This window comes from Eumetopias jubatus, unplaced genomic scaffold, assembly GCF_037043125.1.
Source record: "Eumetopias jubatus isolate StellerSeaLion01/CBP00866 unplaced genomic scaffold, mEumJub1_p1.0 scaffold_5, whole genome shotgun sequence".
Lineage (NCBI taxonomy): Eukaryota > Metazoa > Chordata > Mammalia > Carnivora > Otariidae > Eumetopias > Eumetopias jubatus.
The window spans coordinates 123,507,398-123,533,103 of NW_028274811.1; the positions used below are offsets into that span (position 1 = coordinate 123,507,398).

Sequence of the window (25,706 nt, forward strand, 5' to 3'; positions counted from 1 at the left end):
ACATTTTTCCAACCATATTTTACCAAGCCTAAGATGCTGTGAATTATAAGATGCACCAGTATTTTATGTACCACTAAAAAAGAAGAAAAAAATACTGCCTATTAAACTAGGACATACCACTGATTACAAGATGCATTCTGATTCTAGAGAATAACTTGTGAAAAATGTGCATCTTAGAATTGACAGAATCTGAAAATACATTATGCAGGTTTATTTGGGATTTTATTTTGCTTTCTTTCAAAATAAATTTGAAGTAGTTTATAACTATTGAACAAAAAGCTAAAAATAAAAATAGGATAAAAGCTCATAGATGTCATTTGGACACCCAGATTGAGTCTTTTTTCTTTATTAGAGTTAGACACTGAATTTAGATGAGTTCCTTAGTATCTAAAGGAAAATAAATAAGCCTAATTGATTTAAACATGAGTTTAAAATGCTGTGACTTGGTTCTTTAAAAGATATTTTAAAACTAGGAATTCATTTCTTATAAGATTAATTTCTCCCACTATTGTGATTTGAAAAATTAACAAGAATCTTTACCAAGTGAGTGAACATCCATGGTCAAATCTCCCTTTTCCTTTAATTGTATGCTGAATATTTGGAGGTTTTGGAAACTCCCTGCCATTAAAACAGTCAAGCAAAAAAAAAAAACAAAAAAAAAAACACCCCTTCATGTGAACTCTGCCATAATGAATCCTTTAGTTTTTCTTGGGAAATAACGGAAGTTCCTCATAATGACATAATTTCACATTTTATTTAAGTTCAAACGCTTGGTCTCAAGAAGTTCTTTTTTTTTTAATGTGGCTTCTCAGCAATTTAACCCTTTATTTTTGAAACATTTTTTTCCCAGATGACTATTCAACAAAATATTCTTGAAATATGTCACCAACAGTTGCTATGATTTTGTTTTGTCATTTTTTTATGCGCTTTTATTAACAGTCCTTTGATCATAGGTATGTTCATAATGGAGGATGACCGGTTTGGCAGCAGCTCTACCAGTACGTTTTTTCTTGACATCAATGAAGATACAGAGCCAGCATTTTATGATCGACCTGGACCTATAAAGGATAAAAATTCATTCCCTTTCTTTGCTTCTAGTAAACTTGTGAAGAATCGTATCTTAAATTCGCTTACTTTGCCTAATAAAAAACATCGTAGTAGCAGTGATCCGAAAGGAGGGAAACTGTCATCCGAAAATAAGACAAACAACAGGCGGATCAGAACACTTACGGAGCCCAGTGTTGACTTTAATCATAGTGATGATTTCACACCCATATCCACAGTACAGAAGACATTACAATTAGAAACTTCATTTGTTGGGAATAAGCACGTTGAAGACACTGGTAGTACTCCAAGTATTGCAGAGAATGACTTAAAATTCACCAAGAGTCTTGGTACAGAGAATCACAGAGAAAACACAAGCCGAGAGAGATTAGTTGTAGAAAGCTCAACAAGTTCACATATGAAGATACGTAGTCAAAGTTTTAATACAGACACTACAACAAGTGGCATAAGTTCAATGAGTTCAAGTCCTTCACGAGAGACAGTAGGTATCGATGCTACGACTGTGGACACAGACTGTGGAAGTATGAGTACTGTGGTAAGTACTAAAACTGTTAAGACAAGCCACTATTTGACGCCACAGTCTAACCATCTGTCTCTCTCCAAATCAAACTCCGTGTCCCTGGTGCCTCCAGGTTCTTCTCACACACTTCCTAGAAGAGCACAGTCCCTTAAAGCACCCTCTATTGCTACGATTAAAAGTCTAGCAGATTGTAACTTTAGTTACACGAGTTCTAGAGACGCCTTTGGCTATGCTACGCTAAAAAGATTGCAGCAACAAAGAATGCATCCGTCCTTATCTCATTCTGAGGCTTTGGCATCACCAGCAAAAGATGTGCTGTTTACCGACACCATCACCATGAAGGCCAGCAGCTTTGAGTCCAGGTTAACACCAAGCAGGTGAGCAAATGCACATTTAAAAATGAACAATAGTGGTTGCATTTTAACAGACTTAACTGGAAAGCACTAGACAGGTTTTACATCTACATAAGCCTCAGAACTGACCAATTGTAATTGTTTACTATGGTAGGCTCTAAGCTCCTAGTTACCCGATATGTTTTGAAATGGATTCTTGCAGCCGCGAGGGGGGAAAAGAAATTCTTTTAGGCCCTGAAAATAAACATCTATGGTTTGCAAGGACACACAAGTCACAAGCTTTTTTTTATTTCTCGCTTCTGCAAGGATCGATTTTAAAAAGAAGCATGTCGGGGGAATCAGGAGCTTAAGACCTACAATAACAAACAACCTTTTCAGGTAGGTCAATTTAAGGCTCCAAAAGTTGACCTTTATTATTATTATATTTTTTAAGTAACTACAAATTTTAGTAAAATTCTTTTCAGTTTGTCTTAAGTAGCTGTGATTATTTAGTAGGAACCTAATGAACATTAAATGAATTACTTAACCCTCAGGATTCAGCAGTAGTAGTTTGCCTATGCTCAAGAACTTTTAGGGAATTTCTATGCCATATCTAAAAATTGTGACCAGGTTGGTCGAAATAAACAATTTTGATTTTACCTTTAAAATATATGCAATGTAAAATTTGATTGTTGCAAAGGTTCTGTACCTTTTTTTTTTTTTTTTGGTTATTGTTGGGCCAGATACTTCTAACAATTTACTTAGTTTTTGTTATTAATTCCCATTTATTTAAATGGATTAGTATTTGTCAAATACTGAGAAGAGTGCTTGACACATACCATCATCAATTAGCATTATGGGTAGTTATTTCCTTATGTAACCCATTTGGCTTTTACAGAACCAAATTCTTAATAACATTAAGAAGTTATTAAGCAGTTTTATTTCAGTAATACTAATGCATTTAGTAGAAGGGGTTCCTTTGTAGTAGATAATAAATTTTATCCCATTTGATAGAATTTTATAAATTATGCAGTAATGTCTCATGCAGGAACTCACCCATCTTTGGCAACCTCATCAATTCAGAACAAAGGCAAATCTGTTAATAGCTCACTAGTCTCAATCTATGCAGTAAGGTTCATGAATTGTATTCAGAAGACCCACATTCAAAGTTGATACTTATCCTAACAAGCTTGGATATCAGGTTTTCAGACCTATGGGAGCAACAATTAGAAGCTTCTGATTGGTAGGAACACTATAACAGGAAAGGACAGCGATAAAACTGGTAGCAAAGAAGGGAGCTTTTGTATTACAACAAAGTATTTGAAAATTCAGAGACCACTGCAGTAGCCAGAGCAGTCACGTAGCACAGCAAAATAAGCAGTAGGAGTTGCACCATCGTACAGCTCAGTGCAATAACCAAAGAGCTGTTATGATTTGATACTATTTGGTTGATTATATCCCATTGAAGCAGGCCATTTCTATCCAAATTGATGAAGGCATAGATTAAAGAGTTGTACTGTTTAAATATTCCTAAGAATAGACCAGAAAAGACAGCTATCCCAAATCACTTATTTCTTAACCAGTCTGGGTTCTTAGAATCTTATTTCCTATATTCTCTGTTAGACCAGAAGAAAGTTATTTGGAAATTTTACTCCTGGAGTAAAATGCCAACTTACTGGCATTATATAAAGGATGAATAGGTGTTTTAATTTCTTGGGAGGGAAAAAAATAAAAACAAGAAATAACAGTCATGAGACAGGAACAGCTTGTACAAAGGCATGACGGCATAACAGGACTTTATGTTCGTCAAATCTTTCATTTGTTTTTCAAATTGTATTTAGTACTTACTGTGTGTGGATCAGGTTCCATGGAGGAAAAAACTGTGTCGGCATTAGTCTTTCTATTCCTACTTCTTACCTTTGGTTAGTTCAGAGAAAATGAAAGTGATGGACGCTAACTACAAATTTACTTCAAAATAATAGTTTGGAATCCAGGCTGAGAAGGACTATTATTATTTGTTTTGTTTTCTTATAAAATTAAAAGGGTAGGCATGCAGATACATACCTATGGTACAATGGATAGCATGAGTCCAGCAGTCTTAAAAATCGTATCTCACTGAGATATTTCCTTGGGACATGGTAGAACAAACAATGAAGTAGGAATCCTTAATCCTAAATTCTAATCCTGGCACTGAGTGAATGAACTTGAAGAAGGTTTCATAAATTATGCTGTAATGTCTCATCTGCCTAGAGTTCAACAGCTTTGCAAAACTTCATCAATCCAGAACAAAACCAAGCAGACCTCATTTGCTCACTATTATGAATGTGTGTGGGAAAGTTCATGAATTTTGAAATATCTAGGCCTCAGTTGCCTCATCTAATAGAATTTGGACTAGATCAGTGAGTGGTTTTAAGCTTTTCGAATGTTGCTTTTTAAGTAGAGAATCTCTCCACAAAAACATTTCTATGGAAACCCAATATGCGGAATAGATTAAAATGGAGCTAGTCAGTTGAAATAGGGATTGGGAAGGCAAGTATCCACCACCTCCTCCACCTCCAGTACTCCTTTAAGAGTTTTATGAAGTAAGAGAGGCTTAACAATTTAATTTTAAAACCACTGACCAATTTTATGAAATTTGTCAATTTCAGTTAGGAGTCTTTTAAGCAGAAATTAGGAGTGGTTTTTACTATGATAATTTTTTTTTTTTTAGATTTTATTTATTTGTCAGAGAGAGAGAGAACACAAGCAGGGGCAGCGGCAGGCAGAGCAGGCAGAGGGAGAAGCAGGCTCTCCGCTGAGCAAGGAGCCGGATGCGGGACCCTGGGATCATGACCTGAGCTGAAAGCAGATGCTTAACCGACTGAGCCACCCAGGCGTCCCAACTATGATAATCTTAATAGCTACGATTTTGAAGGATTTTGTGTGCATTATAAAATAATTCCTTTTTAAAATATCAGGCTACATTGTTATATTTTAAATGACTTGGGTTTCTAAATGCTAGTGTACCTTAACTGTGGAGCCTTGTGTAGTGCCTTGTATATACAAAGCAGGTGCCTAGTAAATATTTTTAGGATGTATGTTGCATGAATAAGAAACCTTTATCTTAAGGAAGTATCAGTATACCATATTTATTATGGAGTCACTAGTAAGGAGTGTATTGCAGAAATATCAGTGCTTTAAATAAAACTGTCTTGTAATATTTACAAATGGTAACATTATTGCTGTTGTGTTTCTTCTCTGTGACATAAATCTTGTTGCTAAAGCATTAATTACCACACAAAGGATGATAAGTATTCTTATTTTTCATAAAAATAATGTTAAATGGAGTTAATAGACATGCCCTTAGTTGTATGATAGCAAATTTACTAGTTTGAAATGATTGTGAAGATAGTCCTTGGATCATACCTGTGACTTCTGAGGACTTTTTTTTTTTTTTTTAAATTCTAGATATTGAAAGTTATCTTAATTGCCCACCTTTTCACTTTTACCTGGGAGGCCATAGTAGTTGTTTTTCGAAACAGGCTCATTATGGATGGTCTTTTGTATATCATTTTATAACAGCTAAATGATTTCAAGTGTTTATATGCTATTAATAAACAAGATGGCACTGTTTAATACTTGGCTAGCTACTTATCTTTTTGAAGTTAAAAAAATAAATTGTAATTCCTCTATATGATGAATATTACAAATCAAGAAACTAATGCAAGTGGGATTTTTTTTTATGGTTTTATAGGTTCATGAAAGCTTTAAGTTATGCTTCATTAGATAAAGAAGATTTATTAAGTCCTATTAATCAAAATACCCTGCAGCGATCCTCCTCAGTGAGGTCCATGGTGTCCAGTGCAACGTATGGTAGTTCAGATGACTATATTGGTCTTGCTCTTCCAGTAGACATCAATGATATATTCCAGGTATCATGAATTCTATTTTCCTATTATTTCATGTTGTACAACTGCTTACTAGAAATTACAGTTTAGAGTGAATACTATTTTGGGAGAAGATAATTTTTTTTAAAGCAGTTTTGTTTAAAAACATTTTATGATGAAAATTATTTCACCTTTCTCAATTTATTCTGTACTTTTTTATTTAGTATTTCCAAGTCCCCAGAACATTATGCTTCCTTCTCTTCCCAGACCAAATCAGCATCTTGTTTGATTTCTTATCGGTATATTCTCTATAGAAGTTTAGTGACTTCTTAACTTTGCTTTTTAATCACATTTGACTTATCCTTGTTTTTTTGACATTGAACACAAAGTTGTGTAAGTTTGAAGTATACAGTATGTTCCTTTTTTTTTTTTTTTTTTTAATAATCCTTGAACCTATTTATCCTGTACAGGACAGCCACATGTGCCCAGTCATATAAGGTGGTCCTAATCCCATGAGATACTCACAAATACCTACATGATAGATAGTATTAAAGAATCCACATTTGCTTAGGAGTCTAAAGACATTTTAGATAAATTCTAAAAATAATTATTTTAATATTTGTTTAAATTACCAAGAGTAGATAGGAACTTAAAGATTATTTGTTATTTTATCAAATTTTGGTAATTTAACCTTCTTTCGTGAACTTTTTGTTGTACGTTCATGTGCTGTAGTAATTCTATTTAAATTCCATTTCATTTAATCTTGCTAATATTCATAAAGTGAACTTCTTTGTAATTTATCTGTTTTAGGTAAAGGATATTCCCTATTTTCAGACAAAAAACATACCTCCACACGATGATCGAGGTGTCAGAGTGTTTGCCCATGAGGCAGGAGGTAATGCATGGTTTCTCTTCTCATGAGACTGACTCTTCTTTATATTAAAAAGAAAATTCTTTTTAAAACAAAGTGGATTAAAAAGAAAAGCTTTTCAGTAGGATGACATTAAAAATTCAGATATACTTACTTTTGGGTCAACTTAAAAATTATGCCAAAATAATTGTTTGAGCGCATTTAAAACTAAACCACAGTATATTTTTGTGAGGGACTTAAGAAAATGTTCTACCCAGCCTCTCAAGAAGACAAAAACTAGATCATTTGATTCTGTTTTTAAAAACTAGTGCGTGAAAAATTTATAATGCTGATTCCCAAAGGTCTGAGAAACAGGTGTTTGGGGAAAGGAGAGAGAGAAAAACGTACTTATTATCATTACATGATCTCTCTTTGTTATGAACAATAAGATTTTAATGAATATATGCATGTCAGCCATAGATTTAAAGCTTCATAATCTTTTTTTTTTTTTAACAAGTACCTCTTTAGATAGACCCAGAATTATTACGTTTCTTTATGGAAATACTGAGAATAATTGAAATTATGTCTTAATTGTATAATTTTAATTTTCCATTTTGCATTTAAAATTTTATATTGAAGTAATATAAGCTTATCTGCTAACTTTATTTTCCTAATTTTAAGCAAATTACTCTCTTTTCTCCTCAATTAAGTTTAAGATTTTGAGTCATAAAAAGAGTTCTGGTTTTCTTCCCTAATTTTCTTAATTTGAAAATTCACATGGTTTGAGACATCTTGAAAAGAGGTATCATTGATACTATCTTTATCAGATTTTGTTTCATATTTACTTACGCACAGGTCTTCCATCTGGAACTGGAGGTCTTGTAAAAAACTCTTTTCACTTGCTACGACAGCAGATGAGTCTTACGGAAATAATGAATTCAATCCATTCAGATGCTTCTCTGTTTTTAGAAAGTACGGAAGACACTGGATTACAGGAGCATACAGATGATAACTGCCTTTATTGTGTCTGTATCGAAATTCTGGGTTTCCAGCCCAGTAATCAACTAAGTGCAATATGTAGTCATTCAGGTAAGTGATTAGGTCCATCTCCACCTAATTTAAATTGCTCCAGTCACAAATCTTGTCCCACCTCTGTTGACCATCCCTCTTACTCCATTCTCACTACCTCAGCCTTCGTTCGGTCCCTCAGCATTTCCCTACTGGAGGGTTGGAGGTAGTGTTTCGTCTCCAAGTTTGGCCCCTGCCGGTTCGTCTTTCGTCTTTCGTACTATTCCCTGGGCTTAGTCTGTTGACGGTTCTTTACTGGCTATTCATGCCGAGGACGCAAGATTCTTCGTGTGATCTATTGTCTTTTTTTTCTTTAATTGGAATTCTTTTTTTTTTGCTTTAATTGGACTATTCTTTTTTTTGCTTTTTTGGACTGATTCTTTTTTTTGCTTTAATTGGACTATTACTAACATAGAATGTTACATTAGTTTTGGATGTACAATATAATGATACAGCAATTGTGTTTTTCTTCTTTTTAAATTATTTTTTCATTCTAACATAATTAACATACAGTTATATTTCAGGTGTATAATATAGTGGTTCAGCAATTCTGTATGTTCATCAAGATAAATCTGTTCTTAATCCTCTTTATCTCTTTCACCCCGGCCCCACCCACTCTCTTCTGGCAGTTATCGTTTTGTTTGCTGTGTTTTAGAGTCTGTTTTGTTTATTTGTGTCTTTTTTCTTTGTTTGTTTTGTTAAATTCTACATATGAGTGAAATCATATGGTATTTGTCTTTTTCTGATGACTTCAGTTAGCTTTATTGCAAATGGGAAGATTTCATTCTTTTTTATGGCCAAGTAATACTCCAGTGTGTGTGTGTGTACATGTACGTGTGTGTGCGCGTGTGTGTGTATGTGTGTGTGCGTGTACACACACACTGAATACACACTTGGGTTCTTTCCATATCTTGGCTATTATAAATAATGCTGCAGTAAACATAAGAGTGCATATATCTTTTCAAATTAGTGTTTTCGTTTTCTTTGGGTAAATACTCAGAAATGGAATTACTGGATCATATGGTATTTCCGTTTTTAATTTTTTTCAGGAACCTCCTTACTGTTTTCGACGGTGGCTGTACCAAAGGGCATTCCCATCAATAGCGCATGAGGGTTTCTTTTTCTCCACATCCTCACCAGCACTTGTTATTTCTTGTGTTTTGATTTTAGCCATTCTGACAGGTGTGAGATGATAATCTCAGTGTGGTTTTGATCTGCACTTCCCTGATGAATGATGTTGAGCATCTTTTCATGTGTCTGTTGGCCATTTGTATACCTTCTTTGGAAAAATGTTAAGGTCCTCTGCTCATTTTTAATTGGATTACTTGGTTTTTTGGTGTTGAGTTGTATAAGTTCTCTATATATATTGGATTTTAAGCCATTACTGCATATGTCATTTGCAAATATCTTCTCCCATTCAGAAGGTTATCTTACTGTTTTGTTGATGGTTTCCTTTGCTGTGCAAAGTCTTTTTATTTAGTGTAGTCCTAATAATTTTTTAGTTTTGCTTTTGTTTTCCTTGCCTTAGGAGATATCTAGAGAAATGTTCCCATAGTTAATGTCAAAGAAATTAGTACCTATTATTTTCTCTAACAGTTTCATGGTTTCAGGTCTTACCTTTAGGCCTTTAGTCCATTTTGAATTTATTTTTGTGTATAAATTGAAATTATTTTGTGCAAGAAAGTGGTCCAGTTTCTTTCTTTTGCATGTAGCTATCCAGTATTTCTAGCACCACTTGTTAAAGAAACTGTCTTTCCCCCCTTGTATAATCTTGCCCCCTTGTATAGTTTGTTACAGATTTATTGACCATATAAGTGTGGGTTTATTTCTGGCCTCCCTCTTCTGTTCCAGTGATCTCTGCGTCTGTTTTTGTGCCAGTACCATACTGTTTTGATTACTTTAGCTTTGTACTGTATCTTGAAATTTTCAAGATTACTTGGCTATTTGAGGTCTTTCACCATTCCATACAAATTTTAGTATTATTTGTTCTAGTTCTGTAAAAGATATTGTTGCTATTTTGATAGGGATTGCATTAAATCTGTAGATTGTTTTGGGTAGTACGGGTATTTTATCAATAGTGGTTCTTCTAATCCATAAGTATGGATTATCTTTCCATTTGTTTGTGTCATCTTCCATTTCTTTCATCAATGTTTTATAGTTTTCAGACTACAGGTCTTTCGCCTCCTTGGTTAAGTTTTTCCCTAGATATTTAATTTTTGGTATTATCGTAAATGGAATTGTTTTCTTAAATTTCTCTTTCTGCTACCTCATTAGTGTATAGGAATGCAACATATTTCTTTATATTTCATAATTCCAGGCATGAAAAATGAGTTTTCCCTGCTGTTCCCTCTTTGGCCAGTCCACATCATCCTAAATGTCAGTATTTTACCTGTGAAGCTGTCCCTCACTAAGTCAGATGTTGACATTCCCTCCTCTTCACTCTCATTGCCTTTTGTACATAGATCTCTTATAATCATTATTGGTTGGTTATTTTTTTCCCTTCCACTCATTAAGTTCCTTCAGTGTGTGGACTCTCATGTCTTTCCATTTATATATTTCTAATACCTAGCTGCATACTGCTTTGTGTAGTAGACAGTATGTTTTTGGTGAGAGCAGATTCAGATTCAGCATTCTTATATGATTCAACAAATGACATATGCAGGTCTTCCCCAACTCGTGATGGAGTTACATCCTGATAAACCCATCCTAAGTTGAAAAAAATCTGAAGTCAAAATGCATTTAATATACCTAAGCTTCCAAACATAGATTAGTCTAGCCTATCTTAAACATGCTCAGAACACTGGGCAAAATCATCAACACAAAGTCTATTTTATAAGTGTTGATTGTCTCATGTAATTGATTAAATACTGTACTGAAAGTGAAAAACAGAATGGCTCTCTGGGAACAGAATGGGTGTGTATTGGCTGTTTACCCTCACGACCACATGGCTGACTGGGAGCAGTGACAGGTGTCACTGTCTGGTGTCACAAGAGAGGATCATACTGCAAATCGCTAGACCAGGGAAATTTCTAAGTTCAAAATTCGAAGCAAGAGAGTTTCTACTGAACTTGTACCATTTTTGCACCATCGTAAAGTCCAAGCATTATAAGTTGGGGACCATGTATATTAGCAACTTCAAACTGGTAGGTAATGTGTTTATATATGTGTATAAAGTGTTTCCATAGATACGTTTTCTTGGTGAATATCACCTAGCCACACTCAAAAATCTAGTAATATCAAAGTTCTCTGAGTCACTCTTCTAAATTTCTCCTTGGTGTTCTGATTCGGAGCTTTCCAACTGATGGGTTGTAGCATGCTGATACACCACAGATAGGATATGGGTGTGCTGAGATCATTAATTCCCTCAAATGTTTCCATGCCTCTGGGGCCTGGGTTTGGACAGACCCTTGGACTAGGCACTTCCCACTGTGAACAGCTCTGTCCAGGGCCCCATCATGTTGTAATTATGGCATTTCCTGCGAGTGAGAGGTTTGGGCAGTATTGTTCTGATGTATTGCACACAGTAGAGAGTATTCTGTTTTAAATCATTTGGCTCTACATCATTTATGATATTTTAGTTTCTGCAAGTTCTGCTTCTTCATTTGTATCCTTACTCATCAAATACTTATGAAGTGTACTTACTGTGGATTTTACTTTACTGTTTTCTACTTATTTTATCAAACAAAAAATAGGGAAACCAGCCCCTCAAGTACCTAGTCGCAGGACAGTCACAGCTAATTCTAACCCTTCTGTGACCTGTAGCTGGGAGAGTGATCAGGCAGAGCATCATGAGGTTTGGGACTTGTGAAAGACGTGCTATAGGCAGAAAGGTGCTCACCTTAGCACAGTCATCAGAGCCTCTTAGCTGGCTGGCCAGTGATGTGAAGTGTTACAGTTAAGAGGCAGCAGGGAAGAACAGCTCTGGATTGGGAAATGATTACAGCTTACTACCGATACCCATCTTAGAAGTGTGAAGGGAGGAAAGCCAAATGGTTAAAAAGTCGCCAAACCTTTATTCATTCATTCATTCATTCATGTCCTCAACATAATATTTATTATGCCACTACCATGGGTCAGGCATTAAACTAGATGCCAGAAAAACATTTATGAGAGGGGAAAAAAAAACACTGTTCTTAAACTCTTTGAGCTTCATTCAGTGGGGAAAGCAATGGATGAATGGATTGATTGATCGCTTGATCAGTTGATTATTTGAATATAATGACTGCATTTGTAACAAGTGCCAGCAAGAATAGGTACATGGTATTAGCAAAGGAATAGAACCAAGCAGGCAGGTCAAAAAAGAGATTTCTAAAGAAGTTACTATTGAGCTATGACCTAAAGAATGACTAGAAGCTAAAAAAGTGAAGATGGAGTATAGAAAATTTGAAGAGAGAGTGAACAGCCTGAGCAAAGGTCTTTTCTCAGGGGAGCATGCATGGGGAGTAGCAGGGTCCAAAAAGACACCTGTGTGAATAGAGCTCAGACAGTAAGAGGGAAGGGGATAAATGATCAGCCTAGAGAGATACGCAGAGACCAGATCCTGCAGAACTCTTGCTACCCAAAGTATGGTCAGTGGACTAGCAGCATCAGCATCACCTGAGAGCTTGTCTGAAATGCAGAATCTTGAACTCCACCTTACACAGAGAATCAGAATCTGCGCTTCCACGAGATTCCCAGTTTGTTCATGTGCACAGTAAAGTTTGAGAAGCATTCCTGTAGACCATATTGAGGATTTTGTGTATCAGAAAGACTTCCGTATTGTCCATGGCAGATACTAAAAAATAATCCCTGTGCTATTTAATGATCATTGTAAAGGAACATCAAGACTTGAACACAAGATGTTTCTTTCTCTAAAACTTCTTGTCTGGTGGTAATGGTTCAAAATGTAAAGCTCAGAGGAAAGGCTATTGGAATAAGATATCTGGTAACATTTTATTCTGCATCTGCCACCTTCACAGATTTTTATGCATTGTATGGTTCTAGTGTGCTTAGAGGAATGATTTTTTTTTCCTTAATGAGAATGCTTAACATGTTCAGAAATGGGACCTGATTCTAACAGGTTAGAAATGTTAGGAGTCATCATAAGTTAAAGGTGAGGCTGAAATAGTTTATAACTTTTCAGAAACATGTTGACTGAATGAAGTATAACTTTCTTACTGTTCCTTGTGCTGAAAATACTTTGTCATCATAGTCTCTGGGTAGCTTATCTACTGATTCTAAAATAACATATTCATCTCTTATCTGGTTATTCCGCATTAGTGTTTTTTTAAGTACATCTTCAGTTCTCAGATCTTTGGCAATAGTTTTATTTTTTAAATCAGTGAATGATTAAGTAGCATGTGTTACTTTTAAGCCCCTGAAAGGTACATGATTTCCTTAATAACCAAAATTTTAAAACTATGCCAAATTTATAGATCTTCTTTTCCAAGGAACCAAAGTATTGTCTACTTTAGTATTTTGAAAATTGTAATCTTAGGAAGTGTTTAGGGGATCATATCTATTCTATGGAGAACAGCATAGGGAGAGATTGACATTGGTTTGGTTTCCTGGGTTTTAAAAATAGAGCTTTTTTTTTTCCTCTACTGTGACAATGTGCTATAGTAGAAAGAGTCCTGGACCATCTGTCAAGAGCTCTTACCTTCTGGCTGAGTTGTGTCTCCTCTCTCTGAATCTCTTTTCTTTCATGAGATGAAAACTTTAATTAATTTCCAATATTTCTTATAGTACTAAGGTTGTATGATTTTATAGGTTGCCCAGTGTTACTCCCTAAAAGGATAGCCAAAGACTTCTCAGTGATGTCCCATTTGCTCTGATCACTATAAGTGCTCAAGAAAATTTTAAATCAAAAAAGTTAATGTCACGTTAGCAACACTGAGATGTTTGGTTGACTTCAGAATCCCATCTAGAAGTACCTTAGCAGTGCCTGGGTAGTGTAGTAAATTTAATTCTAAGGAATGAACTGATAAGCTCAAGGAAGTGTAATTCTTATATTGGTAATTATTAAATGGGGAGAAAAGCAAGTCATAGAATAATAATATAGCATAATCCCACTTACACACCCAAAGAACTAGAAAAACAAATTTAACGTAGCAGAACTTAAAAGATATATATGTCGGGGGCACCTGGGTGGCTCAGTTGGTTAAATGTCTGCCTGCGGCTCAGGTCATGATCTCAGGGTACTGGGATCAAGCCCTGCATTGAGCTCTCTGCTCCTCAGGGAATCTGCTTCTCCCTCTTACTCCCTCTGTGCTCTCTCTCTGTCAAATAAATAAATAAAATCTTAAAAAAAAAAAAAAAGATATATGTCAGACTTTTAATCGTATTTCCCTTTGGAGAGGTATTTAGTGTATTTAGTGTGGGGGGTGGATACAGTAACTTCCTATTTTATTCTCTATACATCTTTATTTGAATTCTTTAATCGAATATTATTTTTGTAATTTAGGAAAATGAAATTTATGTATAAATGTCCCTAAAATTCAGTAGATTTCACTATCTGAGCAATCCAAATTTACTTTAAAGATCATTATGGGGGCGCCTGGGTGGCTCAGTTGGTTAAGCGACTGCCTTCGGCTCAGGTCATGATCCTGGAGTCCCGGGATCGAGTCCCACATTGGGCTCCCTGCTCGGCGGGGAGTCTGCTTCTCCCTCTGACCCTCTTCCCTCTCGTGCTCTCTATCTCTCATTCTCTCTCTCTCAAATAAATAAATAAAATCTTTAAAAAAAAAAAAGATCATTATGGAAAATAATTGTTGAAAACTGGAAAGAAATCACAAGAAATCGTTTCCTCTATGGTATATAATGAAGCATAGGAATTAAACCATTATGATACTTTAATAGAAATAATAGATTTTTTTCTTCAGACCTTCAAGACATTCCATATTCTGATTGGTGTGAGCAGACTATCCATAACCCCTTAGAAGTGGTTCCTTCTAAGTTTTCGGGGATTTCTGGATGCAGCGATGGAGTGTCTCAAGAAGGCTCAGCTAGCAGCACCAAAAGCACAGAGTTGCTGCTAGGTAAGTTTTCAGATTTAGAGCCAAGCATTGTTAATAAAACTATACTTAGTTTTGTTGTTGTTGATAGATAATGTTAATAGAAATTGTCTCAAACCTACAAGTCCGTTTCATTCAGGTATACTTAGCCAACTCTTGCAACTGTTACTGTCCTCTTCCATTAGAATTTTGTTCCCAAAATGATTGGCAGTTTATGTGCAGATTAGGTGAGATCTTTAGGTAAGATTTAAAAACAAATCTCATGAGTTGTAATCATTTCCTATTGTGATAAAGATAAAATATTTTCATCTTTTGTTTAGGTGTTAAAACAATTCCAGATGATACACCAATGTGCCGTATACTCCTTCGCAAAGAAGTTCTGAGATTAGTCATTAATTTGAGTAGTTCAGTTTCAACTAAATGTCATGAAACTGGGCTTTTAACGTAAGTAAACTAGAAACGTGAGTATTCTTTGTTCTGCTTTTTAGGGTGAAAAGATCCTTGAAATACTTCCAAAGTTAGACCAGCTTACATCAGTAGTTGTGCATGGTATAGCTGTGTGAGGCTAGGTTTTCTTCACGTACTTCAACCAAAATAGCATATGGTCAAAGATTGAACGCAGAGGTAGGTATGTGAATCCAGCCAGTCCTCTATTAAGCTGGACTTTAAAGAGATCTTTAAAAATGTAAAATACCACTCTTCTCTCTGAGTTTTAGAAAATATTTTTCATTAAAATGTAAATATTTATGGGGTGCCTGGGTGACTCAGGCAGTTAGGCATCTGGCTCTTCATTTCGGCTCAGGTCATGATCTCAGGGTCATGAGATTGAGCCCCATGTGTTGGGTTCTGCACTTGGCAGAGTCTGCTTGGGATCCACCTCCCCCCCACATACCCCTCCCACCCCCATGCTCAAGCTCTCTCTCTGTCAGGGAAAAAAAAAAGTATATATTTATGTTAACAAGTAATGGGTTTTGTTTTTTAAATGAATTAAAATATATTCTTAAGTTTTCTCAATTTTAATTTCTAATATGGTAATTATCAATGGCTTTAGACACAAAAAATAAGCTTTTGGGGGTCTTCTATAATTTTTAAGAAAGTATGGGAATCCTGAGACTGAACAGTTTGAGAAAAGCAGGCCTACACAAAAAACAAGTGGTATTTTCTTGGTTTCATTTTTTCCCTGTTTTCCTTTCTTGTAATAAAAGTTGCAAAATTTTAATTCTTTTTATAAATCATAGCAACATGATAAAGGAAAATTCACATTGAACTATGACCATCGTTGATCTGCACTATTAAAAGTAGTGTAGCCCTTAAAAGAAATGCAGCTCAGAGTCTCCTGTGGACCTTTTAAAAAAACAGTAACACAGATGGCAGGGTCCCCCTGCAGACCTCCTGGCCAGATGCTCCAGCAGTAGTGGGTCCTTAGCCTGTGTATTACCCCACTGCACCCCACCCCTGATGCTGTCTTAGCTAAAAGCCACTGTTAGAAGGTGGAAAGATACAAAGAGCCCAGTCAAGGGTATTTCAAACTTAATTTTGAAAATTGTTGAGTCATCCTAGGCTGATAAATAAATTTTGCAATTTCTCATGCTAGTGAAAAAGTATTTCTGACTCTCTAAGAAGCTTTTGGGTTTTAATCATTTTAAGAGATAACCCCAAACTTTAAAATATCTAGTTTAAGTGTGAGGTAGGAATATTTAATCTTCTATATTCTTATGCCATCATTCCAAATAGGCCATCTGATCATTGTCTGGTGGGAAAAAAATATTTTTAAAGTGATATTTTGGATGGAAAAATAGGTGAGTCATTATTAATAGTTTTTAATCACACCATCGTCTTTTCTTTGGTTTTAGAATTAAGGAGAAGTATCCTCAAACGTTTGATGACATCTGCCTTTACTCTGAGGTTTCCCATTTGCTCTCACACTGCACATTCAGACTTCCGTGTCGGAGGTTCATACAAGAATTATTTCAAGACGTACAGTTTTTACAAGTAAGTAAGATTTGTCAAGAATAATTCTGTGTTTGGTGTTAAGTTAAAAGAGACATTCTGTCTATGGATACACTAGAAAGTCGTTCACAGTTTACCACTTCTTTCCTAGATGCATGAAGAAGCGGAGGCTGTGCTGGCGACACCACCAAAGCAACCTATAGTTGATACATCTGCTGAATCCTGACCTCATATTTATGATATATATAGATGAATACTATATATATTCATATTTGTGGATTTCCTAAAAGCCTCAGAAAATGCTGACTGACTGAGCAGCAAGGACAGGAGTATCTTCTGTTCCAGCAATTACTGGTACATGCACAGTTGGAACTGCAGACTTCCCTAACCAAAACAACTTCCTCTTTTCCCTGTTGAGCCCTTGGGGGGTTCATTGCTCATTACCACAGTTTTAAGAGTTTTAGTTACCATTATATGCAAGAGCCAAGCACTGAATACCTACATAGGTTTTCTATTTTTTCATTTTAAGAGCATAATAACAGTGGAACAATAATAGGATATGCAGAAGCACCCTTCACAGTTATTTCTGAATTCTTTTTTTTAGGGTAAATCTAAAGATGCCTTGTTTGTTAACTAACTTGTGGAAACCAGGAATCAGTGTTTCTGAGGCTGCACCCTGCCCCACAGTGGGGTGTGCTGTAACTGCTGGTATTAGAGGAGGAACTTTGGCCCTTCCACATTTTCCTTAATATTTGTAACACTACTTCAGAGGTTTGTAACCTCAAAGCAAAAGAAGAGCCTCAACAACCCAGGACTTATAAGTTATTTTTATGTTACTAGACTTGCAAACAGTTTGTTTTCTGTCTCTTCAGTTTTGTGGCAATGTGTTATTATAGGCTATTTGAACCAATTAAGGTTTTTCACTACAGTTCTTGACTCAAATCAGAACGTCATTTTATAATTCAGAGTATTTCCCATTTGTAGAATGCACATGTTTTCAGTGGACTTCTCATTTTCATCAACTTCCCATATCACCATTTGAAACAGGAACTTGAACAAGCACTATTAATTGAGACCTAAAGCAAAAGAAAGTAAATAACACTTTGGATCTCCTGAGGAAGAGAGAAGTTTGCCTCCGATTTACACATTCCGTGGGAAAAGAAGAGCCATACTTCCTTTTTAAAAAATCATCAATGCAACTTGAATTATGAAATTACATTTTACATTTTACATTACAATTAAAAATTGTAGTGAAAAGCCTTAAGTACCAAATTTTAAAGCAGCAGTAATTTAATTTTTTTATATCAGTGTTCTTGTTTTGCACAAACTAAATGCAGTGATAGGTGAGTTTATCAGTACAGTCATTGCCTTTATCATATTTGTGAAGTTGTTAAGTTGATGAGGGCAAGGTTTTGTTTATTTGTGTGTTTAATTTGTATATGTTTAAAGATATTTGGAAATCTTTACAGGAATTAAACATATATGCAAATTTGTATATAAAAATAGCATGGCCATCACCATTAGAATGCTTGTAAATGAAAGGATTATCTTTTCTGAGGTCTATATATAAATAGAAAAAAAAATCCAGCTGGACTGATTAGGACCCTTTTTTTAATTCATTTGTTTATACCATTTTTACAGTTGCACATCAGCTTTGACACAGTCCTAGTATCTTGATTAATATTTTCCCATAGTACAGATCCTTTTTATAACGGGCTTGTTCTTTGAGATCTCTGTAAAGAACCCTGTGAACTAGAAAACGTAACTCACAGAGATAGGTTTTTTTTGTTTTTGTTTTGTTTTGTTTTTTAATTTACTGGCACTGAAAGTTCCAACTGGGATGAAACATTTCATCTCACTTCATAACACCTCTTTGACTGCACTTCAGTGAATTGTTCTTACATGCACTGTGTAGCAACTTACATTATAACAAAGCAGATAAGGGCTGTAAGCTGCTGCTTATGTTAAAAAGTGGTTCTTCAGATTTTCTCTCATAAAATCCAAGTGAAAATAAAATTATTTTTTTTAACTTTAATTTATCGCTGAACCCAAGTGTTTATTTAAATGTTAACAGTACTTTTAAGAACGTTGCCTGTCACCTTGGTCTTTGGTCTTGGATGATTAAAATGCCTTCCAGAGAACCAAATGTCAGAGTTACTAGACCAAATAGTGGTTAAAAACTCCAAAGGAGGTAATTTAATCTTATTCATATTGGGGTTGACATATTTTAGACATTGATTTTAAACACTACCTCAGTTAATATAGAATATAAAATCTGTGGTTTAATCCCTCAAAAGTTAACAGTAATTCTTTTTTGTCACACACACACACACACACACACACACACACACACACACACACACACACACACACACACACACACACACACACACACACACACACACACACACACACACACAACTGTCCCCATCCCAGACCCTACTTCATTCATCCATCCTGAAATGAAGTCTTTGTTACTATTAGCCTAAACAGTTTTTTTGACTATTACTTTGAAAGACATGTATGTATACATTGTAATAATTGCCTGTAGCACTTAGTTTGGAGAGACAGAGTTTTGTGGTTATCAGTAATCTAAGAAAAATGTCTATACTTAAATGTATAGTGCTATTTGGTTTATCCATGTTTCACTGACAGGTCTAATACGTTTTCAAGTACTCATCTGTATAAAAGTAGACTTTTATGATGAAAAATGCTCACATGCAGTGCCAAGTGATTAACTTAGTGTTTAAAAATATTAAATTATAGCAGAAAAGATTAGGAATGGTGTCAGTGGTAATAGAAATAATTGAGAAAGTCATCTATAAATAATAGATACTACCAGATTATATACCAAAATAATGTCAATACTGTAGTTTTTCAAGATTTTAGAATTAATCTTAGTCCTTATAAATTTGTACTATTGGTAATTATTGAATAATTGGAGGAATTTGGGCAGTTTTGCTGGTTGTAAACTGTGAATATCTAATTGTAAAGTGAATTGTCATTTCTAATTGAAATTTTTTTTCAAGAACAGATTTCAGCTTCACGATACTAAGTAAATACTGATAAATAATAAGGAAATTAGAAATTAGTATTAATAATTAAATATGGTCTAAAATTTCTTATACATTTATTTCCTGTTTATGCCTAGGTAGATTTGAAGGGGGGATGTCTCCCTAATAATTATTCTAATAAAGATTGGTAGCATGAGTACGTTCTCTGAGACAGCGACATTAAAAGAGGCCCTTCGGAGGGTACACACTCTTACACCAGTCACCCTGACAGGCGTACAGCTTCTTCCGAAACGGTAGCTTTAATAGCTTTCAGCTCTTTTATCCAGAGCTTGAGATAATTAAAGCTGAGTTTTTCAGGGCATATTACAGTAGTAAAGTGTTCAACAGTGAGGTGTCAGTGCTTACTTAGATTTGTCTACTGCTCTTTATAAATTTCTTTTTCATTCCATTCAGAGGATGCCTTTTATCCCCACATTAAAGCACAGATCATTGAGCAATAAAAACTAATCAAATTGTCATCCAAATTATAGCTGCAATTGTTTTTGCATGGTAAGAGTGAGGTGCTAATTTTGTGTGAGATCAGCTTTGTAAACTACCTTGGGAAAAAGTCCTTTGGAATTAAGGTTTTCCCCCTTTTGTTTTATGCTTCCAGTGTCTAAAATTCACAATCCATTAAACATGGGAAAAAAGAAAAGGTAGAACTGACAGAGTTTTATGAGAAGAACTGATGGAATAAAAGAACATTTCAGGTTTTCAAAAATGTACGTTGGGAAAGGTCTCCCTTGCCTCCCCATTCAGGAAATCCATTATCACCAGCTTAATTTCAAGAGTATCACTACAGTGAGAGTTTCATTATAAAAGCGTGCTAGTGAAATGAATAGCAGTGCTTATCAGACAGTATTGAAATCTGTGAGAATCTTTCTAGGAACATTCTTTTTTTCTTTTCGTTCCAGGTTCCCAAAGTATTTTTCATTCATAGTAGGTTTTTATGACTCACACAGAATGTGGATCCCCCCCTTGAGTATTTTTATAATGTAGGTGGATAGCTATGCCACAACATGCATTAATTGCACATCTTGTTTGATTTTCTTTACAAAATATTTAATTTGAAAAATATAATTTATGCCAAAAAAGTATACCTTGTAATTTTGCCACTAAGTAGGTTGATTTAGCACAAAATACAAAGTCTTGGGGCGGGGCGGGGGGGCGATAAAAATTTTTCATAGATGATAGTTGAAAAATGTTCCATTACTGGCCTGGCAGAAACCCTGAAGCTGCATTGTAAAACAAATGGTGTAAATTAGTTTTGAAAAGTGGTAAGGGATTGTGAAAAAAATCTCAGACTTAATGCTCCCTAGCCACATGATATCCTTCCTTTTTTATTTAGTAATAAGCTGCTACATATTTGGAGGTTCTGGTGTTTGTAGGTCACTGAACAGACATTGAAATCTGATTTATATTGTATAACTGTAACATAGAAAGAAAAAGTATTTATATATTTTCCGTAAGAATATTTCATTGAGTTGTGTATAATTTAAAGAAGGTTTTCCCCAAATGGTTTTGCTCACCTTGATTTTTTTTGTGTGTGGTTTTCTTGTTTTTGTATAATGTGTACAGTTTATGTCAAGGGCATTAAAAGCCTCCTGAAGCATAATCTTATCAAAGGGATACATTGTTAATAAAATGTACTTAAAATTCTTAAAACTTGTGTTCTGTTTGAAATTTTAAAACAATCAATGTCCATTTGAATTATGTACCACAGAGGCTGATACATGTGACTCCCAGTAAAAATGATTTTTAGGTACCACAGATAAGAGTCTAGTTCAGTAATACGTTAGTGGCTCTTCCAGATGTTTTTAAAATATCCTTAAACATTCTTCATAATCTAATCAAACAGATAGCTTTACAGGTTTTATTTTTAACTTCAGATCATTATAAAGTGTTTGAAAAAAATGGATCTCTTTAGACAGAATAGATCTGAATTTTTTGAGGAAACAATATACAATATAAGTGATAATGATATGATGATGATGTTTCTGTGGAAAGTATTTGATTTCTCAGGCAGAAGCTGTCCTGATCAGATAGGCTATCAGTTCAGCCACCTAGTGGCAAAAGAAAATACCACAAGGGAAATTACCAGGGCTGGAAAATAAAATTCAGTGTCAAAGCCAGGTCAAAGCTAGGTTATAGTTGACTAAATGTGGTAAAATGTATGTCTCACTTTCAGAAATAGATTTGTTTGGATAGATTGGTCTTTAGGCACAATTCTGTATATCATTTTCCCATTGCCTTCTGTATGTTTCTCAACAAAACATAGTTGGCCCCAAAATAAACTAAAAGCACACTTAATAATCAGCAGACAGCTGATCTTTGAAAAATGTGGACCTAAACTTCAGAAAGTTTGTTTCATTTGAAAAAACCTGACTCTTTGGTATATAAAAGTTCTCAAAAATAGAGAGTACTGTCTTAGTCCATTCAGGCTACTATAATAAAATACCCCAGACTGGGTAGCTTACAAACAACAGAAACCTATTTCTACAGTTCTGGAGGCCAGAAGTCTGAGGCCAGAGTGCTAGCACAGTTGGGAGAGGGCCCTCTCCTAGGTCTCAGAGTCCTCGTTGTGTCCTTACATGGCAGAAGGAATAAAACTTGCAGGGTCTCCCTCCTAAGAGCATTAATCCCAAGTACATGAGGGCTCCAGCCTCGTGACCTAATCACTTCCCAAAGGCCCCATCTCCTAATACTGTCATCTTTGGGGGTTAGGATTTCAACATATAAATTTTGAGGGGGACAATCATTGAGACCATAGCAACTACAAAAAAACCCCAAATGTACTAAAACTTTGTTTCTTTAATGGGTTATTTCAGAGGATAAAGACAACTGCATTTGCTTGGTACTTTAAGTTGAATGTATTTAGTTACTGTGTTGTAAATCTTTTAACTGCTAATTCTAAAGGCTTTCTGTTGTATCTGTTGAAGGGTTTCTAAAGTTCTACTTAATGCAAAATGTTTAGTATGTTTTGTAGATTGTTTAAGATGAAAGCCAGTTTCTCCGTGGCGATCTTAGAAGAAATACTAGATTTTGACTAATTCAACTTGATTCTCTCAATAAATACACCTTCTAGTGGAGAATCAGTTTCGCTAGAATCAGCGTTGAGTCAGGTAGGTGCTAGAATGGAAGCAAGCTCCTTTGGCAAGTGCATGGTTCTGCGGTGTGGCTACGTCCCTGCTCCCAGCCTGAGCCATCACGGTACCCTGCATGCAGCGAAGGACCACTCTCCAGGTTGATGCGGTATTTATAGGTCATTAATGCCAGTCCTGCACACCATCAAAATGCCCTGATATTTTTAAAGAACTATTACTAATTTGGCTTTAGGGACTTTTTTTTTTTTTAAGTAGACTACATGCCCAGCGTGGAGCCCAATGTGGGACTTAAACTCACCCTGAGATTGAGACCTGACCTAAAATCAAGAATTAGACATTTAAGCAAACTGAGCCACCTAGGCACCCCTAGGTAAAATTCTTTTTAAAGGTATATTATGGTCATATTAGGAAAACTAGAGCTTAGAGAAACAAATATTTGCAGGTAAAATCATATGATTTGCTTCCAAATAATATCAGGAGGGAGAGTGGAAAAGGGTATAGATGGGCTGAAACAGCCATGGGTTAGCAGCTGTTGGAGCTGATGATATACGTAACGGTTTGTTAAACTATTATACTTTTGTATCATTTGAAATTTTCCAGGAGTATTTTCTTAATCCTAATAGTTCTGCTGACAATACAAATTTCAAAGTTTTTTTTTTTTTTTTAAAGATTTTATTTATTTGACAGAGAGTCACAGTGAGAGAGGGAACACAAGCAGGGGGAGTGGGAGAGGGAGAAGCAGGCTTCCCGCTGAGCAGGGAGCCCGATGCAGGACTTGATCCCAGGACCCTGGGATCATGACCTGAGCTGAAGGCAGACACTTAACAACTGTGCCACCCAGGCGCCCCACAAATTTCAAAGTTTCTGAAGAACACTTCTTAAGGCAATGCTGTTAAGATGGCATATAGTATTGACAATTAAGGTTTTAAATATGAATGTATTTGATGTGATGGGCATGGGAGAGGGATGTTTATAGCCAAAACTGTAGTCATAGTGATATTGTAAGCATAAAGTTACGTAGCCCAGCATTTCCTGTTGGTATGTTGCTATATTTCAGAAAGACATCATTTGACTTAGGACAGTAAGTCTCAAAGTTGAGTGTGCATCCAAATGCCTGGGAGGGAGCTGATGAAATATATAGACTTCAGGCCTCATGTCATGGAAATTCTGATGAGGTGTGGAGCGGTACCCAGAAATTTACATTTTTAGTAAGCTCGCAAGGTGATTTATTGGCTATACTCACTATTAGATTCTCATTTCATTAAGGTAGAGAAAACACAAAATGCAGTGGTGAAATATTTTAATTAGGCTTTTTGCAACAAAAATGACTTCCAAGGTTTCATGGGTTATTTTTAAAAGAAAATCTATATGAAAGATACTATTTACAAATCAGTCTTCACAGCCATTGACATTTATGAGAAAGCAACAAAGAGGCTAAATGATAACAATACTGGCCCCCAAGGTCTTCTCAAAACTATCAGACTAATTGAGATACTTGTTTGTACTATGTTAGAAGTACATAACCAGTTTTTCCAGCAAAAGGTTTAGTTCTATGTAAGGAAAAAGTTGAAAAGCCTGAACAGAAGCCCTGGTTTGTGTTGGTATACCTAGGCCAATTGGCAGCCACCTACCTGGCTTGGAGATGTGGATCTTTTGGTCTCTTGGTTGTGTGGTGTTGATGACACAGTGCACTCTCTTTGGTACCAGAGACCTAGATGGTGTCATTGCCAGCACAGCACACAAGGAACTCCTGATCATACTTGCTTAGAAATGTGATAAATAAACAAAGCATTGATAGGTAGAAGGAAGAGAAAGGAACGGGCATGTACTGAACACCTGTTAGGCATCAGGTGCATTTGTGTATATATATATATTTTTTTTAAAGATTTTATTTATTCATTTGAGACATAGCATGAGCAGTGGGAGAGGGAGAGGGAGAAGCAGACTCCCCGCTGAGCCAGGAGCCTGATGCGGGGCTCGATCCCAGGACCCTGGGATCATGACCTGAGCCGAAGGCAGACCCTTAACCATCTGAGCCACCCAGGCGCCCCTGCATTTGTATATATTGATTCAATGAGACAAAGCTGCTGCTGAGCGAATACAGAATTTCCCACTCTATAGCTTTTTACAATTATGTCTAAACCATGTCCAACAATGAAGTTTCCTTTTATTCATTGTTAGCATTATAGGAATATAAATGAGGGTATTTTCTTGACCCAGACAATTGCGAAGACCAAAGGGTACTAAATGAAAACATGTCACTTATATATAGTAGTTCTTGAAAAAAAGAGGAACCACAAAATGTGAATGGAATTAATAATAACATTTTCTTTTTTCTATTCTGAGGTAGTTGTCAAAAATTATGGTCAAAGACTGGTGTTCACCAGGTAGGAGTGCTGTTGTCTTGACGCTAAGTCCAGAGCTCCTCGGCAGTCCCACTCTGTAACTATAGTAAGCTAAATGGAAAGGCAGTTGTGGGGATCTTACCGATCATTCACATATTTTACCTATCAGATAAGGTCTGTGCACCCAGAAGAGTTCATTTTACTGCATCAACGAACTACAAATTGTTCTCACTTCAAGGCAAGTCTAAAATCTGTTTTACTCTCAAACATTGTGTGACTTTTTCATTAAACACACCCAGAATTAACATTGACAATTTATGGTCTAGTAACAAATCTTCTGTGGCCTTTACTAAAACCTTAAATCTAGTTCCTTTACCCTTAAGATAAGACATAGGGGTAAAACTTAATGGAAATATTTCCTTGCTAAAAACTGAACTTCTAGGACCACAGGCACCCTGTCCAGTACTGAGTGGGCAGGATCTATCCCCATGTCAAGTGCCAGGTCTACTGTTCTAAAGGTGAGCCTGGAACAGACAGCAGCAAGGTAAGCCTATTCCCACG

General features: G+C 35.6%; 1 protein-coding gene across 2 annotated transcripts in view; it reads left to right on the top strand.

The window, feature by feature from the left end:
• Positions 1-18,978, top strand: part of RICTOR (RPTOR independent companion of MTOR complex 2) — a 120,653-nt gene extending 101,675 nt beyond the window's left edge. The window contains exons 31-39 of one of the 2 annotated variants that reach the window (XM_028097926.2): positions 954-1,962; positions 2,245-2,316; positions 5,651-5,828; positions 6,594-6,678; positions 7,489-7,722; positions 14,562-14,717; positions 15,014-15,137; positions 16,547-16,685; positions 16,795-18,978. In XM_028097926.2, the coding sequence (XP_027953727.1) occupies positions 954-1,962; positions 2,245-2,316; positions 5,651-5,828; positions 6,594-6,678; positions 7,489-7,722; positions 14,562-14,717; positions 15,014-15,137; positions 16,547-16,685; positions 16,795-16,869 (2,072 nt within the window). In that variant the 3' untranslated portion in view covers positions 16,870-18,978. The remainder of the gene's footprint in view (positions 1-953; positions 1,963-2,244; positions 2,317-5,650; positions 5,829-6,593; positions 6,679-7,488; positions 7,723-14,561; positions 14,718-15,013; positions 15,138-16,546; positions 16,686-16,794) is intronic. The other variant, XM_028097927.2, reaches the window with a different exon arrangement.
• Positions 18,979-25,706: the final 6,728 nt, after the last annotated feature.